The sequence below is a fragment of the Sminthopsis crassicaudata genome, chromosome 1, assembly GCF_048593235.1.
Source record: "Sminthopsis crassicaudata isolate SCR6 chromosome 1, ASM4859323v1, whole genome shotgun sequence".
Classification (NCBI taxonomy): domain Eukaryota; kingdom Metazoa; phylum Chordata; class Mammalia; order Dasyuromorphia; family Dasyuridae; genus Sminthopsis; species Sminthopsis crassicaudata.
The window spans coordinates 382,050,187-382,070,727 of NC_133617.1; the positions used below are offsets into that span (position 1 = coordinate 382,050,187).

Consider the following 20,541-nt stretch of genomic DNA (forward strand, 5'->3'; position numbering starts at 1 on the left):
CAAGATACACATGGGATAAGTAGGAGGTAGTAATGCCCATTAGGTGAAGTATTAGCATTAAGGGAATCAAGAAAGCCTTCTTGGTGGCAGAAACAAGAAATGAGACCATGGTAGGCATGGCATATAGGACAACCAATAAAAATGCATGAAATTGAGAAATATACTGTGTTGTTCAAGAGGGTCAGGTGGAGAAATTGAAGCTTTGAGATGTGACATGATAGTCATTGTTCTACTAATAGGTATAAGGAATAATACTGAAACTTGGGACTCCTGTTTCTTCTCTTAGTTTTCCTTTACTTATGCTACTATCAGATTATTTATTTTCCCTCATTAATATACTCAACTCCTTTTTTGGTTTATAAAGATAAATTTCATATTTAAATTTTCTTAGTTGTTTTATATGTGAGTTTCTTAGGGTTGAACATGCAATGAGACCATTTTCATCCATCTTTGGTTGCATGTCTTTAGTAGAAGTAATACGATGTCAGAAAAACATAATCCTAAGGGTCAAGAAACATTGAGTAGGCCAGATAATCTCTCAGGAATACTTCTGGTTCTAAAATTTTTGATAATTGAAAATATTTCATAAAAGATTAACTTTTTTAATCTCTTCCTAACCACACTGTAATATTCAAAAGGTAAAATGAAATTATGTATAGTCTTTGTAGTCGTACCATTAAGGAAAAAAAAAGACTCAGGTACCTTACTTTTAGATATTTTAAGCATAAATTTAAGATAACCCTTTTGATCTAAAAATAATAAACACTTAGAAAACATATCTATTTTTGAGATGTTTTTGAACATTACTTGGAAATGGATGACTGTAGTTAAAAAATAATATTTTAAGTAATTAGCCCATTTATGATCTAATTGCTTTTGTTGTTCAAAAGAGATTGAAAAAGATGTTAGAGTACAGATGGAGTATTTGTTATTCATATAGGAAATGTTAATAAGCTTTAATAGAAGTCTTCTTCTGGCTTAAATTCTTATTTTCAGCAGTCGTGTTCCAACATGTAGTCCCATGATAACATTAAGAATTTTCCCAGACCAAAATTACTTTTCAAAAAAAGCTTTTTTTATTGCAAAATAGCAGAACTACTTTTGACAGTGACACTCTACAACTAAACATAACAAATGCCATATTTATCCATACCACTTGCTACCATTTTTATATTTCATGGAATGAAATTGAAATTTTATATTTGAACATTTGGATAGTTTAATAGAACTAAAAACCTGCGGAATTTGTATAGGAAGTTGCTTTCAGCAGCTTAGAAAAAAGCATTAAGTTTTGTTAAATCTATCCAAGCTTTAGCAACTTTGTGAAAAATCTTTTGTCTTCTTTTTCATCTACTCTTCATGTCTCTTCCTTATGCCCTTGGCACTTCATGAGTGATTCTTTTAATGAAATATCTTGAGGTCAATATATTTTGCCACAGATCTTAACTCATTAGGCAATTACTTCAGTTGTTATAACCCATTCAGTACTTGGTCTCTGATTGCCAAGAAATACAGCTATGTCAGTTTCTTTTGTAATATGATACTAGAATCTGTTGCTAATCTCAGCCTTATAAAACACAAATTTTGAAATGAAATTATTCTATTTTTAAAAGAAAATGGTGTTATTAGAGTACCTATTGACTAATTACCAGATTTTTATCAAGATTGTTTCTTGAATACAGCCAGAATATCCAATTTTGTGATATTTAGTTAAAGTATATTCCTGCAGTAAGGCTTATTTCATTGATATTAAAGTCATTGAAATAACAAAACTTATATGCAAAAAGACATAGAAAAAACTCCCTTAAGAGGTCCACTGATGACAGTGTGGAATTTGAAGGCTTTCTAACCTCTCACAGGGAACCAGATTTTAGGTGGAAATATAATGGTAGCCTTTGAAGCTACCTTTCCATCAAAGTACAACTAAGTGATGTTATACGTAGACATCTTTGGACCAAAAACAAAAATGAAGAATCCCTTTGTTTTTCTTAGATCTGTAATAAGAATTACCTTACCTCAAGTTTTTTTCTTTAAACAGTAAGTTCAGTAATTTTTTTTTTGTTTATATGTCATAAACATATCTGTTCTTGTTAAAACTAAATAGATTTTCAACCACCTTCTCCCAAATCATCAGATACTATTCCTAGGCTGTAATTTTTATAATGTTTCAAATGTTAAATGCTAATTTTTAAAACCAAAGAAGGAAAATAAGGTCAGGGGGAAGAGGAAGAAGAACATATAATACCACTGATCCCTCTTATCAGAAGGAATTATCATGTTCCTAAAAAAGTAACTTTGCCTTTAAAGCTAATATAACAGATAATTTGTCATTGTGTGATTCATCCATTTTTCTTTTACAATTTTCATTTCAATAAACCACTTGCCTAGGTCTTCTTTTGACAACAAAAAATTCTTAAAACAATTACAAACTATGTATAGCCACATGAAAGGACACCAAGCAATGGTGTCAAACTCAAATTGGGCAGAAAACTATATACTATATACTAATAGTATGTGGGTTGAATTGTATTTTTATTTTGTTAAACCTCTCTCAATTACATTATAATCTGAATGAACTACAATCAAAATTTGGGGGCTTTTAAATTTATTCCTCTGCTCCAAAATTGTAATGAGTGAAAAATACACATCAAAACAATTCTTGTTTCTCTCTGCTCCCCCTCCTTCCATCCTTTCCTCCCTCCCTCCCTCTGTCTTTCTACCTCTCTCCCTCCCTCTACCTTCCTCCCTCCACCTCCACACACACACCCTACCTCATTTAGGAAATTTACCAACCTAACAAAAGATATAAGTAGTCAGTGTTAGAGGGGTTATGGAAAGAAAGTTACTAATGCATAGTTGGTAAAGCTATATATACATTATTAATTAAATGAAAATTTAAAAACAGAAACCATTTATTTTATCTTGCCATTCTCCTCTTCCCTTGCCCCCAAAGAAAAGAAGAGGGAAAGAAACCTTGTAATAAGTATGCATTTGTCAAAACAAATTCCCATATAGTTCAAGGATATTTTTTAAAATTTTAAGTTTTTATTTACCAGATATATGCATGGGTATTTTTACAACATTGACAAAACCTTTTGTTCTAATTTTTCCCCTCCTTCCCCCCCACCCAGATGGCAGGTTGACCAATACATGTTAAATATGTTAAAGTATAAATTAAATACATGTATACATGTCCAAACAGTTGTTTTGCTGTACAAAAAGAACCGGACTTTGAAATAGTGTACCATTAGCCTGTGAAGGAAATCCAAAATGCAGGCGGACAAAAATAGAGGGATTGGGAATTCTATGTAGTGGTTTATAGTCATCTCCCAGAGTTCTTTTGCTAGGTGTAGCTGGTTCAGTTCATTACTGCTCTATTGGAACTGATTTGGTACATCTCATTCTTGAAAATGGCCACATTCATCAGAATTAATTGATCATCATATAGTATTGTTTCCAACCACATTTTTTGTAAAATAATTTGGAATTGTGAAAATTAAGTGGCAAAAATGTCCACACACTTTGATCCAGTGATTTCATTACCAGGCATAGTAGTGGATCCCAATGATGTCATTGATTTAAAAAAAAAAAAAGTCACACAGATAACAGATGATTTATAGCAGGACTTTTTTGTGGTAGCAAAAACTTGGAAACAAAGTACATGCCCATTGATTTTGCGAATACCTAAATAAATTGTGGTAGATAAAGGTAACAGAATATTATTGTCCCGTAAGAAATGATGAATATGATGACTACAGTGAACCATGAAAAAACATATGAACTTATAGAGAGTGAAAAAAAATGCACAATGACTATAACAATATAAATGGAAAGACCAGCTACCACAAAACAACTGAAAGTAGATGTTTCACAATTCCAAAAAACAAGCATTACACCAGGGAAGAGATATGAAAATGCCGTAATACTTTTTGCAGAGGTAGAGTTGGGCATGAGTGTGAAATATTGTATGTATTGTCATGTATATATTATCAGTTTTATTGGGTTTTTTTTCCCATTTCCTCCTTTAAAAGAAGAATCTTGGCTGAATCAAATAACTCCCTTAGAGGAAGAATAGAAAGGAATATAGGGGGTAAACAGGTGCTACCAAAGTTAAAATATCAATAGAAATATATTTTCCTTAATATATAAAAAAGAAAGCAAAGGAAAATAAGTACTCTCTGAAAGTTTGAGAAGAGATCTGGGAAATACCATACCATATATACTATATATAGTTTTTTATATCATGTGTATTATACTATGTAATGTATGTATATCATAATTTTTGAAGGATATAGGGAAGTAATATTTATAAACACCTTTATGGGTTTTAGACAGTCTAAGTGAATAAAAGAAAGTAAGCTCAGAAAAGTTGTCATTACCTCATGTAGCATACATTTAAAAAATAAATAAGATATGGCTCCTGCTTCTCAAAGAGAGCCAATAGAGGAGTTAAAAATGCGAAGCCAGGTAAGTATAATACAAAATAGAATAAAGTAAATAAAAGAGTTTTTGAGTAAGGCGTTTTGAAATTAATGGAAAGAAAATTCATTTCTGGTTGATGACATCAGGAATGTTTTCATGGAAGAAGAACATAAAGATTAACAAAAATAAAATCATATTCCTCAAAACATTTGCATTCTGTTGGAGGAAAAAAACATAAATAACTTTAATACGAGAAAAGTAGTAATAAATATTTTAGAATGAGACTCTGATTCAAAATTGAATCATCTAATCCAACACCTAATTTTCGAGATGAAGAAACTCAAAAAGGTTAAAACATAGGGCAGCTAGGTAGCACAGTGGATAGAGCACCAGTCCTGAAGTCAGGAGGATCAGAGTTTAAATCTGATCTCAGACACTTAACACTTTCTGGCTGTATGATCCTGGGCAAATCACTTAACCTCAAATTGTCTCAGTTAAAACATTTGCCAGAGAAAAGGGCATGGGCATTTTGGTTGTGCCAGCATACTAAATGCTGATAAAAATATTTCATTTCGTCCTTACAGCACTTTTCGAGGTAGGAGTTACTATTAATACCATTTTATAATTGAGGAAACTGAGGCAAAAAAGTTATTTGACTTGCCTAGGGTCACACAAGCAGTATCTGAGTTCACATTTGAACTTGGGTCTTTCTGACTCCAGACCCAGCACTCTTTATCTCTTGCACCACCAGCTATCTCACAAGTAGGAGGCAGCAGCTCCTACTTCGGACCTCGGCCTCCTAACTTCAGATCTTCAAGGGAGAACAAAATAGAAACTTTATCCAAATGCTTTGCCTTTTCAATCAGCAAATAGTAAAGCTCATCCTTGTTCTAATGAGATTCATCCTGATTGTTGCTCTTATTTATTCAGGGGATAACTCTTGAAGCCATGGATTCCAAAAGGAAGAGTTCAGAGAGTGCATTGCAGGGGTAAGAGGACCATCATCTTATTCCAAGGCATGAACTTGGAAGATAGAGGAGATGGCTCATTTGAGGAACAGTTAATATGTCATCTTGGTTAAAGCATTAATGTGTGAAGGGGCAGATGATGAAATGTTTAGAAAAATAGCTGGACATCAAATTGTAGAGGGCTTTAAATGGCAGTTTGAGAAATTTACATTTTATCTTAGAATCATTAGGAAGCCTGTGAAAATGTGTTAGCCAAAGAGTGGCATAATCAGACTTCTTGTTTGGATTACTTTAGTAGCTGGTTACAGAAAGAGCTTTATATTCCAAACAAAAGGCGATGAGAGAGCATTGACCATGTGGCTGGAAACAAAAGAACATATGTAGGAGATGTTAGGAGTAATGACTAGACTGCATGTGGGCACAGAAAAGAAGCATATTGAGGACAGGGAAGAATCAAGGTTCAACCTGGCTGATTGGAAGGATCATGGTGTTCAAATTGAAAGGGAACTAAAAGGCCATCTAGCTCAACTCAACCTGAAAAGGAAACTCAAAACCACTTCACACAACTGGGCATATCTACACTCTGCTTGATCTTCAATACCTCTGTGATATTAGGATCTTCATCTTCCTTTACTATACTTTGTGCATTTTCAATTCAGAAAATTTTAATATGTGTCTGCTGTGTGCCAGGCGCTGTGTGTACAAGTTAAAAAAAAAAAAGAAAGAAAGAAAGAAAGAAAGAAAGAAAGAAAGAAAGAAAGAAAGAAAGAAAGAAAGAAAGAAAGAAAGAAAGAAAGAAAGAAAGAAAGAAAGAAAGAAAAGTCTCTATTCTCAAAGAGCTTAGATCTAATAATGTAAAACAACACATAAAAGGTGTGGGGGACTCCTAGGAATATTCAGCTCTGAAACATGATCATGGAGTTGAAACCAGGCTTAAATTAAGTTCATGGAAAATGGAGGGTTTGAGCATTCTCTAAAGGAAGTATTTGAAAGGAGTTTACTCAGGGCCATTGCCAATCCTTTTGTTTTGTTTTGTTTTGTTTAATACTCTCCCCCCCTCCCTTTTGTGAGGCAGTTGGGATTAAGTGACTTGCCCAGGATCACTCAGCTAGTAAATGGTAAGTGTTGTGTCTGAAACGAGATCCCCTGCGCCATCTAGCAGTCCCCTTGACTTATGTTTCACCAAGTCAATACAACCCACCTGAAGTCATTCGTCCTCTTCTAGAAATAAATGAGAAATCACATACTGCTTTAACTTCCAGCCCTCTAATCAGTGGAGAGTTGTCATTCTGCATGATGATTCATTCAAGTGATTAGTTTATTGAGAGAGGCAAGATTTTCCATAGATTGGAACCCAGCAGAGGTGCTGATAGAAAATGGAATAGTTATTACCTGGAGACATATTTATGCATAGATAACTAAATCTGTGATTTCCTTTATTATATATTTTACTGCATATTGTAAACTTCTGCATTTGCTCTTCTCTTTTTCATAGCCAAACTCCTAGAAAATCTATCTATACTAGTTGCTTGCAATTCCTCTCTTCCCTTTTGATCTCATCACTCAAATGAAACTAGTCTTCCAATTGCCATATCCAATGGCTTTTTTCAGTCTTCTCTTATCTACATTATTTGACCCAGAATCTGCAAGTACTTGATAGACTTCTCCTCCTGGATGCTGTCTGATGGATCAATTGAGCTTGAGAGTTATGAAGTGCAAAAGACTAAAACAGATTGGGTGACTTCTCTAAGTCTAGCATTAATATGGGGAGCTTACTGAGCAGAGGATGACCAGGCTGTCTAAGAATAGAGCAAACCAGCCCAGGATGGAAAAACAGAGCAAGTTAAAGCTTTAGTTTTTGGCATTGGAGCCTTGAACAGGTACTACACTTCTTACCTAGACAAGATAGGAAGAAACAGGAGGAAAGAAGGAAGGAAAGAAGGACAGAAGGGAGAGAGAGAGAAATATCGTATATAGACAATGGGATTGAGGTAAATTGGGTTAAATATGTGGGAGAGATGTAGAAGAGAAAAAAAGATATTCACCTGACGAGACAGTTACTAAATCACAGATATCATTGTTTGTGAGCAAGGAATCTGGCTGCTAATAGGTATAGGAGGAAAACACATCTATCTGTGAACTGCATCACATTATATTTTAAAAATTTGGTTTTCTGGAAATAGCACAGGTATTGATTATGTGCATCTATGTGTATGAGTATGAGTGTGTATGTAGGAGTTTTTATCACAAAGCTGTATAATAAGAACAAATAACTGGTAGAATGCCCTTGTCTTTTTCTGTTCACTTACTTTAATTATGTTAGACGTTGCCCTCCATAAGCTTATATGTAATTTAATGGTAGAATTAACCTTATGTACAGATTCAGACAATTCATATCTTTCAGGATATATTAATTTTCTCTGCTTAAATCATAAATATTGCTTGCCTAATTTTCTTAATCTGAACTCCTTCTGGTGATGAATCATATTAATCAATTAAAATTGAAGATATGAGATCTGCTCAGTGTAAAGTAGCCTAGAGCCCCTACTATTTAATTTTATAAAGCCTTTATAATGAAAAAGAATAATTCAGTTAATCAAATAAGAGCTTCCTTTATTCTTTTACCTATCTCTATTAAGGCAGTTGGTCCTCTGTAATCACTCCTTTAACCTAGGAATCGTTCCAAGCTAGACATGTGTCAATAGCAAAATGCATCCAAGTGAATGATAGATAGCTGGGAGAGTGAGGTGGGCTGCCTTTTTTTATGGGATTAGCTGCAGTGTTTTATAGCTAAGATGTTTGTGATTTAGATCTGTGGGAAGAGCCTGCCGAAGGTATAGATTCTGCAGATTCTTCCTAAACTCCTTTTATTTCTATATGCCATTTACAAAATTAAAATGATAGTTTTCCTTAAAGAAATCTGAATATGTTTTAACAGATACCTACATTTAAAATAAATCTTTAATTTTCTAAATAATTAAAAAGAAAAAATGCTGGATGGTCACAGTGGATTTTGGTCTAGACTCAAAGCTAATAACTGAGCAGGTAGAAATAGACCTGAGTTGAAACTAAAACCTTTCAGAATCATTCTAAATAAAAAGATTATTATGAGAAACAATGTATAGTAAAGAAGACATAAAGTTAAGACAAGACACAGCTAGAATGTATTCCTTCTTTACCCCATGGTTTTCCTGTCCCATTCCTAATAGGCTCATTCTTAAGAAATTAAGGGAAGCATTAGTCTACCAGTGATGTGGAATGAAAGTGAAGTCATTTTTAAGATTATCAAGATTTTCCTACCTATCTGCCTTCCTTCCTTTTTTTCTCCCCTCTTTTTTTCCTTCCTTCCTCTCTTCCTAGTTACCTACCTATTATATGTTTTTTCAGCCTGGATTGGTTCACCTTGCTTAGATAGCCTAGTGACCCTTTGCCCAGTAAGTTCATCATATGTCCTCTGTATGAACTGGCTTTATCAACAAATCACATGTGATACCACTTTCAGTAAGTTTCAATCCCTTGAGGCTTGAATTAATGATTCTTAATAGTTTTACATTTCCTAAAATCACTTCCCACAATCCCTTATACCTCTCTTCTGTCACCTATTTCAAGCTAAATTTTAACAACATTCCCAAAACTTATAAGCATCATTAGTGGATATCTTTTATTTGCATGTGCATATTTGTATGTAAATTTGTTTTAACATTTAGAAATTCATGAAACAAAGGCCTTTAGCAGTTTGATCAATCAACTCCAGAAGAGACATGAAAAACATTCAATAGCTGATTTGATGTGATAGATAATTTTAAAACTTAACATCTCTTAGATGAAGAAATTAGGTCTGTTTGTAAGAATTGGGTAAGTTTGGTAAAAATTATTGAGGAAAAATACAATTTGAAAGGAAAAGTTCCTTTATTCCAAATCTATCCAAAATTAATCCCTAAGATTAATGTATCATATAAACAATAACATAAAGCAATAATCATTTTTAACATTTTTCTTTTCCTTTTTGGAAGTGTATGTATGGAGGAATGATATAATTTGCTATAATGTAGCTAGCTTGCCTAGAAAAATAATCATGATGCTGATGAGTCTCTAAAACCATATCATCCAGTACAATGATTTTAAGTTGTTATTATCATTAAAAATATGACGTAGTGTCTAGGATAAAGGGAAGAAAAATTGTGGGGCTTTTAAAAAATTGAATTTGCATCAGAAGAAATGCAGAAATGTGTCTGTTACCTACTATTTTCCTGGATCAGCCTTTTCCAGCTTTTAACTCAGTGAATGCTTCCATCTTACTTTAAGTATGTTAGTAAAGCACTTTTCTTTAGTCTATCAGGGATGCAGCTATACAGGGGGAAAGAGTAGGTTTGTTGTTGCTTGTTTGCTTTCTTTTTTCTCGTTCGCCCTTCTTATAGGAAACAATTTCACAGGAATGATATTTTCCTGTAAAGTGATCAGGAAGTTTCCAGATTACTGTGTACAGATTTGGCAGAAATCAGTCAGATAAATTGTGGTCAGTCAGTTGTATGGCAGTTTGGTGAGAAAGATTGTTCTTTCTTGGGGTGTTACTTGTCTTACATTTTTTGATGATAAAAATTAGACACTTTAGAAGCAAACAATTATTACTGCCAAGCCATTATTCTTTAAAATGGTCCATTCATTATAATCCACACCTCCTCTATACCATAGTGAAACAATTGAGATGTTTAAAAAACTTAGTTTTTATTCTTAAGGCATTTTTGTTGTTCTGGGACAAGGACTTCTTTTCTTCCAATTTCCAGACTAATTCTCTTCCCATTAAGTATAGTTACTTATAGGCTACCTGTGTAGCTGAGAGTGGTTGAGTTATAGCTTAGGGAATTTTCTCTCTAAATTTTTCTAAGTCCTTCTCCCCAACCCCCATTGATCTTTTTAAATCTATTGGTTTTGATGAACAGAATCTGATTTTTTAAAGAATAGAGAGAAGAGTTCCCATCATTTATGTTTAATATCTAGAGTGTCTGTGATGGTGATATTTGGAAGCTCAGAATAGATGCCAAGCTAGCTTACTCTGAACCTTCCTTATGATCACATAAATAGTTTTTGTGAATTTTAAGGCTCCCAGAATTCCAGATTAAAGGCATAAAATTTAAAAAAAAAAAAACTTGACTTCTAAAAAACCTGATAATATATGGCTAGATATTAATGACTACCATTTACCTAAGCATTTCTAATTTCAACACTTTGGAAATGGAATTTTTATTGCATACACAAATAATACATTTTTTTTAAAGTACTCAGTTATTCACCACTTTCCAGAAATATTACTGTGTTTTTGTAATGATGACCTGCTAACAAAAAGATTGGGAAGGAAAATATGAAGAACCTAAATCAAATATACAGTACTTCAAGAAACCCATATTTAATTTTGAAATTAAATAAAATCATTCTTTTTTTTTTAAAGTGAGTATTTTGTAGGACAAAGCAAAATTAAATGGATTCTATTGTAGCTAATTTCTAAATTGAAAAGGAGGATAACATATGGCTCTGGAACCAGAGAACCTGAGTTCAAATCCTGCCTCTGATACATATTATCTGTTTAATTTTAATCAAGTCACTTAATATTCTGTGCCAGAACTAATCAGTAATTCAGATCTAGGGTTTAAATGCAGTGAGACATTTGGTAAAAACAAAACAAAATAACTTTTTATTTAAAATTGTTAAAAAAAATAAATAAAACCGTTCCTTAAGTTAAACAGGGTACTATTCATATAAAATGCTGTTCCTCTCTATCACTACATTCAACATAGCAACTGGCCAGACTGGATCAAAAAGGCAATAAGAATTGTGCTAAAACTTCCAAAATCAATTCTTCATAGACTAAACCAGTGATGCATCTAAGAAACCCTTCCTGTGCCTTTAAAAGGAAACTAGCCCTGTTTTTATAAAGCAGATGCTATTCCTACCACATCCCACTCCTTGGTGGCAAGGCACCCATAGCTAAAACTTGATGCATTTCAGATGGAGTGCCAGCCAACCAGTGGGATCTAATTGTACTCAAAACAGACTGGTCACAGTGGGAAGAAAGTGTAATTTAGAGGCAAATGTCCAGCCTATCAAATCCTTGTCTTTACAAGTCTTCAGCCTTTCCCTTAGCGTCCCCCCTCAGGAAATAAGAAGTAGAAGAAATTCATTTTTAATGGACCAAATATTGCCAACTCCTTGTTTAAGCCACCTAAGAAGGGCACAGAGAGCAGTTCCTATCTAGGGGCCTATTAACCATTTTCAGGTGTCTTTGTAAGAGAAATCCTCTGTAAAATTTCTAAGCTAATAGATCTTCTTAACTGACAAGAACTCTTCATTGCCTTATTAGATCACATCCTCATCTTTTGTTCTAATGATTTATTTAGCTTGGTAATTGAAATTTTGCACCAACCCATCATCTTCAGTTCTTTGGTGCCCTTTGATTTCCCTATGGCGAAATCTTGGGAGCTGGTATAGCTTAGGGGTATAGTAATGATATAAACCCAAGGTTCTCTTTCCACCAGGACCAATTTCCAGTCTTCATCTTTACTTCTGCTTCCATCCTCTTCCCTTATAATCTTAATCTCAGAAGAGCTTAGACACATTCTCCAGAGAAATATCTGTGTCAGAGATCATGCTTCCCATCTTGAACCTATCATTCCCCATCTCCATTAGCATTACCCTTTTTAACGCTATGAATCAGTTTCCGGCTTTCAAGACATGGTCCTTAAAAATCAAAAGCACATTCACGTCTGTATCCTATTATCAAATGCCCAAAGGTAATTTATCTTTTGTTTCCTTTTCAATGGCGATCCAACTTTGCTAAAAACCAATATAAAAGGCCACAAGATATTTAATTTTGCTATATTTCACTTCCTATCAAGCTTCTTAAGTATAATCAAGATAACCCAAGGGAAAGAACAGTAGGAGCTTCTTGTTTTTCCCTTATAATTCTACTGCCACAGAATTCCAGGATCTTATATTAGACTATCTAGTCACTCAGTGCTCTCTTTCTTCCATACCATCTTTATGCTTCAGTGGCAAAGGAGGGAAACTAATCCATGCAACTATTATCAATATCCCTAGGCCTCAATTTTTTCATTTCTAAAGAGAGAGTTGTACTAGATGGCCTCTGAGGGCCTTTCTTGCTTTAGATCTATGAAGAGGAAAAGCCTTTAAAAAGTGGGTTTTCAATACAGTATTACCCCGGTTCATGGGCTAAGTGATAGAAGCATATACATATATGAATCCCTGAATGTTTCTTAAAAGAGCAGTTTGAAAAAGCATATATATATATATATATATATATATATATATATATATATATATATATATATATATATATATATATATATATATATGCTATTCTCAGAGCCATTTTGATGTCCATTTAGCTTGTCTGACCAATGTATTTCCAAAACATAGTTTGCTTCTTGTTCAGTTCATTCATATGAGATAGATATAGCTCCTTGCTTTATATCTAATGTCAGTCTTTATATCTAGATCTAATCCTATTTTTTTTTTAAGTTTTGAGTAAAACATGAATTCTTTCTCATGAGATGTACCAATGACTGTGGGACCAAGCTTAGATTTTCCTAAGCCATGTCAGGATTTTATTCTCAACTGTTTTTGTATTCTCTGATCTATACCCATTCCCTAACATATATCCCTTCATTCAAAAATCAGCTTGCTTGAAATTTCTTTCAATAGAGCAATAAAGAGCTCACAAGAAATGAGGGAGGGAGAGAGGGAGGGAGGAAGGGAAGGGAAGGGAAAGAAAAAAAAAGGGAAGGAAAAGGGAAGGAGAAAGGAAAGGAAAAGAAAAGGAAAGGAAAAGAAAGGAAAAGAAGAAAGAAAGATAAAGTATTGGAGAAAGTAATTATCTTTTCATTTTCTCTACTTCCTTTTCTTTGAACTAAGTCTCCATAATTAAATAAGTGTGTGTATGTGTTGTACTTGTGTTTGAGAGAGACAGAGACAGACAGAGAAACAGACAGAAACAGAGAGACAGAGAGAGACATCTTAAAGTCCTTTTTTAATGTATTAGAGAAACCATGTTGTTGTCTTTGCAGGGAGGGGGAGGAGGGGAGAAGCCACCCTAGATTCTAACCATTGTTTTGCTCCCTGCTTCTCCTCCTTTGAGACAAGAAAAGGAACAGAAGACAAATTATTTCTACCTCTGAGCATTTCAGGACTCCTCAATACCACAAGCATGATGCTAAGGTCCCTGAATGTTTCTTAAAAGAGCAGTTTGAAAAAGAAACCCTCCCCCAAACTCCTGGTGTGTAAGCAGTAAAGTCTGAATTTTCTGGGGTTTCTTCCACTCATGGACCTGTAAATGATTGTGTTTAAAATGCTGGTCATTTAGGAGTTTTGCACAGATGCACGACTCTTTTCCACTGGGCATCTTAAAGCCAAAGGTCAAGTGTTTCTAGCTTCTAACATGCATATTTGACACTACAACTATTCAGTTTAAGATCCTTTTTTTTATAGGTTCTGATGAATAAAATAAGGAATAAAAATCTTTTTAAATAAGAAACTAGCACGATCCTCTTAAGCAGGAGAGAGAATTTGGTGACACACAATTTAGCTGGAGTAGAACTGAGTTCTGTCATTGTGGCAATATGAAACTAGTGCCTCTTGCTTATGTCTTGTGAATAGCTTTAAACTTTTACCCTTTCTTATTGTACTTTGTTGAAAAGTGAGAATAATCTTTTGTCCTTTGCAGTTAAAAGAAAAAATTAGTTGACATGATCAATTGAAAAATCTAATTTGACTTGTACAGTGATAGTTTGTTACACTGATGTCTTTTCTACCCATATGAGAGAACCAGTAGCATTATACCCTGCATGTTTCATGTATGCTAAAAGATTAATGCTATTTGTTTAATTTGGTTTTTGTTTTGTTTTAAAAAGATAAACTGAATGAAATCAACAAAACTAGCTACATGGGTTTTGTTTTCTAAAAACATGTAAAATACTTCTTAATGATATTTTATTTTTTTCAAATATACATAGAAAAATTTTAACATTCTTTAAAAAAAAAAAAAGTTTTTGAGTTCCAAATACTTTTAAAAGAAATTGAGAAATATTGTCCACATTAGCAATCATATGCCATTGTTCCAAGTTCAGTGCTGATTAAGTCTTTATACGTTACAAAAATCAGCTATTGCTCAGTTTATCACTTTACATTAAAAATTAAACTACATTTTGTGCTACGATGTTAGTAATGGCTTTTTTTTTTTTTTTTTTTAACAAACAACAACATAGTTCAGGATCTTTTATACTTTAAAATCTTTTTTGATTTGTCCTACATATATATATATATATATATATATATATATATATATTTTTTTTTTTTTTTTTTTTTTTTTTTTCAGGAAGCATTTGACAAAGAATTTAGGAGGGATTGTTTATTTTTTAGAAACATGAATATATTGATATAGAAAATTTAGTTATATGAACATCTTAGAGGAAGCTAACATATATGTAAATTTAAATATATATGTGTATATATATATGTATATATATACACATATTGAAACATAAAGGAAATTTACTGATGAAAAAATTAGTTTTTCAAAATGAATGGTAAATAGGATCCATATTTTACTCAGAGAAAAAATAAACCGTATATTTCTGTTTCGAAGTATTTACTCAAAAGCATATGGATACATGAAACAATATAGATAAAACTGTCTTTCTGCCTGAATATGACAAGTTGAACTCATTTAGGTTTGCAAATAACAGAAAGATGAAAATGAAAAGAAATGCCTAAATTAAAGTTTAGAAAATAAAGTTGGTAAAAATGGAAGATGGGTGAAATTTTAAATGAATTGAATATCTTATTTTTTGAATTATACAAATGAAAGTTTACATTGTGTTTAAATTATTTTTTCATCCAATGTCAGGAAAAATAGGTAAGAGCAATACATAAACTTAATATTTTATATACCCTTTTCACAACCATACTCTAACACAAATTTTGCATTTTTTTGTGGCAATTTTTAAGTGAGGTCAAAATATTCAGCTTACCAGACATTTATTGAGCACCTACTGCCTGTAAGATACCATGCCAGCAGCTGAAGGAGATTTTAAAAAAAAAATCTTGATATTAACAGAGGGGAATTTCTTCAGTATATAGCACAGATGTTTTATCAATGGGGATAAGCGTCAAAACATTGTTCCACACTTCAAGAAAACTTTCCAAAGGAAATGACTCCCTCTCTCCAAATAGATGGGCAAAATATATTACCTGGGCAAAAGAAAAGTATGTTGCCATAGAATGAAACTACTCACTGTCATTGATATGCTTGGATTTGAATGACTGATATTATATTTATTTTCACCTTTTTTAATCGCTGATTTTTTTTTAATTGTTTCAGTCCCTTTACAGTCATCTTAAGATAGGAATAGATTAAAGAGACTGCAAGAAATACTGATATTTTTCTATTTACCTTGAAGACACTGTTCTGTTTTCTTTGCTTTTTGCTGTGTGCTGTTGTAATGAATATTGTAGTACATTCTTTGGATAGATCAATTATGTCCAATAATTCTCGATTTTTTTCTTTATTATACCTTATTTCTATTTGGAATGGGATTTGCCTTGCACCTAGTAGGTGTCTAAGAAGTTATTGAATTGAATTTTGACTACTAAAGTTGCTGAGATCAAATAGGAATTAGAATCATGCCCTTGTCCTTCCATTTAGCTTCTAAATAATGGAAGACTTTATTTACATAAAAAGCTAGAGTATCAGAAAAGATGCAGACTATTTCTATCAAATTCTACTTTCATCAAATAGAAATTGCTATCTTCCTTTCTTCTGATTTTTTTTTTTTATGTGTGCTTTCCCTCACATAGAGTATGAGCTCTTTGAAAATGGGAATAGTCCTATTTTTTCTTTTTGTAATCTCAGAACTCAACATAGTGTTTGGCATATAATAAGCACTTAGATGGTTTAATTTGTAAATTCAGCAATTTTTGAGCATGTAATTTTTATATTTGAAAATTCTGGGTTTTTAAAATATTGTCATGGACTACCAATTGAATTTAAATCTTGCTTATGCTTTCAGATGCAAATCTTGAAAATACAAAAATTAAGAGTAATATTACTTCTTGACTTAAAACAGGCTATTCCAAATTAAGAAAAAAAAAGGCCATTTTTATCAAAAGAGAAAATATGATACTTGAGGTACAATGAACGTAAAAGACTAAATGATTGACAAGAATTCTAGGAAAGGAGTATTTTTAGCCAACTTACAGGAAAGGTATTCTGATTGAGACATGTTAGGTTGTGGTTTAGTTTCCCAAGGGAAGCTATAGGAGCACTCTCTATCAAGTCTGAATGAAGAACCAGAAAACTTATCCTAAGGAACCAGCTACATACTGATTAGAGGATACTTTAAATACTTATCCATTTGTATCTGCATTTCCTGTGATTGCAAGCAACTGGGGAGGGGAGAACACCATAAATGTTTGAATAACTTACTATTTCCAACATATTATTTCCATTGTTTCCTTGGACTGATACTGAATAAAATGTTTGAAATAACAATCATAACCTATTAACATAGTCACACCAGAAATTACATAACCAATTTAAATAGAGATCCAAAAAGTGAATTATTAGAAATGTTTCTTCTTTAAGTTACTACACTTTAGTGGTTTGATTTTTTTTTTCTTCTTTTTCTCTTAGCCTGTGTTTTTGTTTTTTTTTTTTTTTTAATTTAAAAGGAAAGAACAATTTTGATTTAAGGGTTTTTTTTTTTTTTTTAGTTTTCATAATATCACTTGTAAAATAGAGAAATTAGAAATATTTCTTAATCAGGGTTGGAGATAAGTAGAGCAAAAATAAATAGACAAAACCTACCATCAGGGGGTAGGGGTGAGGAGAAAGGGGAAAAGTTGGCACAAAAGGTTTTGCAATTGTCAATGCTGAAAAATTACCTATGCATATATCTTGTAAATAAAAAGCTATAATTAAAAAGAAAAAGAAAAAAAAATAGACAAGAAAATATGACTGTAATTTCTCACATATGGCCCATTTATAAATGTCTACTTACTACCTTAAAAATACATAATAGATGTACAATAGTAAATTCCCATTATCAGACTTTGCAAGGACTTTTTAAAAGTATTTCCTGAGTGTTTCCATAAATGTAAAGTTTATAAATACCTTATATCTAAATGTTCTTGGCAAAGGGATAGTAGGATTATTTTTTTCTTTTAAGAAAAAAAGCATTTCATATTGCAAATGCATCTCCTGCCACTGATAAAGTGGACTCAGCAAGATAAGTTAACAAGTTAACTCAGCAAGATAAGCTAACAAGCTGTCATATTTAGTGATATAATATTTAGAATATATAATTGTACATTTTACAAACATGTGTAAAATGTCCTGTAACACTTGAATGGCTGCAGCTGTCATCTAATTTTTTCTGGATTAAGTTTGGTCAAGAAAGAAGCTGCCTCATTTTCTAGTTGTCATTTGCCCAGGAAGTAAAAGCAAATTGTAATGAGGGAATCACAGCAGGAGAACCTCCTAACAAATGAGAAGCATATATTGACTGACAGCCAGCATGCCATTTCAGTGATAAATGTATTTTTATACACTGCTGCTGTTCAAGGTCATTTGATGCTTTCATTGTATGTAGCCAACAGGATTCATGCAAGTCACATTTTAATTCTAAACAATTGTGATACCTGATAAAACTTTATAGAGCTATGAAATTCATTACTAATTGTTATATTGTTTTTTAGTTAAATTAAATGACTTTATAACCATGATTTTATTTTGCTACATTGGGAAGATTTAGCAGAATCTTAAACTACAAATATGTAAGATATTAGATAAATATTTTTTCCCCTTTTCAATAAGTTTGTGAGCAAAATTTGAACTTTTCTACTTTAATGATTACTTTTATGTGACCTCATAGTTGAAATTGAAATTGAAAACATTTTAAAATTATTTTAATAACCTTTATAAAATGAGACTATTAAAATTATATACATATAAATTATAAAAATTCTTTTTTATATTTGAGAGAATCTAAAGAAAATGTTTTTCTGTAACATCTGAAACTTTCAAATAATTTAGCCTTTTAAGTAATTTAGAATTATTACATAGTAGCAACAGAAAATACGAGAATTTTTTTGCTATGTTTAGCCTCATAATCAAGGCATACTACATTTTCCCAGTTATAAAATAACCATAATTTAACTCCATAATTATGGCTTCATTTAACATATCAATTTATACATAATATATTTCAAGTAATATAATTTCATGTTAAAATGGAAGGCCCAATAGTTTTAAAGAAATAGGATCTGTGTTCTAAGATTGTATAATGATACCAAAAAGCTCAACCCATTTTCTTTCAGATCCAGTATTTCTTTTTGAAAGAGACTTTCCCATTAAGTAAAGAATATGCTACTTGCATACCCCTGGGCAAGTCACTTAAATTTCCTATGTCTCAGTCACATTTATCACATGTGAAAAAAAGAATATCAGACTTGAGGCCCAATTAGAGTTCTCCAAAATCCCTTCCATCTCTCATATATGATTCTAGAATTTTTGAAGCTTCATTGAGAAGGTAGTTCTATAAGATTATAGTGGTTATCACTCTCACAGTATACATTGACTATTACTACTTTTTCACATAAAATTATATAAATATAACACATACATCAGAATCTTAATGTTATAAAGTTGACATTTCATTCTTAAAGACTATAATAGCTAATAATGTTTAACATTTATATGTCACTTATTATGTGCCAGACATGGTGCTGAGCACTTTACGATTATTTTGTCTTTTGATCCTTACAACAATCCTGGAAGACAGAAGCTATTATTGTTCCATTTAACAAATAAGGACACTGGGGCAGATGCTAAATGATTTGCCCCAAGGTCACAAAACCAATTGTCTGAGGTTAAATTTGAACTCAGTTCCTTCTAATTCTAATCCCAGTGCTCTATCCACTGTACTACTTTACTACACTTCGGGCTGTGCTTATGGAACACAGGTTCTGACAGACCTCACCAAGCTTGTATTTTTTGAGTACAGACCAAGTGATAAATTATTATCCACACACCATCTTACCTAAGTCTGGACAGCCTAATCAGAAAACCAGGGAATAAATATTTTGGTCTCTACCATTTATGAAATGTCCTTCTAAGTGGAGGAAAGAATTATCATTTATGCTGGTGCACACACACTCTAATGAAATCACTCATCTTTTGAAGTATATGTGCCTAAATATAGATGCATATATAATATACAAGTACCTCAGTTTAAAATCTTAAGATTTGCTATGCTTTTGAAAAGTATTCTTAACTATTTGCGATTTTTTAAATTTAATTTTTGTTAAAACATTTATAGACTCTTATTCCTGAGAAATCATAAATTAAAAATCAGTAAGTCTAAGAATACCTATGGTACTGCAGTAGGCATTATAATGTGCAATTCTCTAAATACTAATCTCAATAGACTTAAATAAAAACACTTGCAATAAAATTGCTACCATAGTGATACAAAAAAAATCTCAACCCATTTTCTTTCAGATCCAGTATTTCTTTTTGAAAGAGATTTATTTAAAGAATATAGTTTGCCATATTCCATCTCTTTATATGTTATAATTTTCATCCTTTATAAGTTATAGACAATAATGTAGAAATTTAGTAATATGTATTTGAAACTTTGAAACTAAAAATAGTTTTTTCATATATAAGACCATAAAACCATAAAATCAATATGTAAGGTTGTTTTCATTTTTCAAATATATTATCAATCAATATGTATCTGTTATTAAATTCTTATTTTTGACAGGCATTATGCTAAAAAGAAGCAAAATCAATCTTTCCTTCAAAGAGCTTATATTCCAATGGATGCTACTGATGAGGTTTGGCTACTGGTGAGGCCCTTCTGGTCGGCACAGGTCCTTCATAAAAGAATTTACCATCCCGAAAAGTTAGACTGGCAAAAACAAGTTTATTGGCAGTGAGAAGTCAGCCTTTGCTAGGAGGTTTACTCCCTCAGTGGCAAGGTCCCGATAGAAAAGAAAAGGTCTAGCAGAAGAGTCCTGGCAGAAAGATAAACAAGGGGAGTGTAGAGAAATCCTGGCAGAAAGATAAAGAGGAATTAAT

The 20,541-nt window shown here is 32.3% G+C and overlaps 1 protein-coding gene across 3 annotated transcripts in view; it reads left to right on the top strand.

The window, feature by feature from the left end:
- Nucleotides 1-20,541, top strand: part of WDR7 (WD repeat domain 7) — a 472,816-nt gene that overhangs the window by 434,550 nt on the left and 17,725 nt on the right. The window contains exon 27 of one of the 3 annotated variants that reach the window (XM_074279429.1): nucleotides 5,353-10,536. The exons of the other annotated variants lie outside the window; for them this stretch is intronic. Within the exon in view, the coding sequence (XP_074135530.1) occupies nucleotides 5,353-5,415 (63 nt within the window). The 3' untranslated portion in view covers nucleotides 5,416-10,536. Of the gene's footprint in view, nucleotides 1-5,352; nucleotides 10,537-20,541 lie in introns of those variants that run through there. 3 annotated transcript variants of the gene reach the window in all.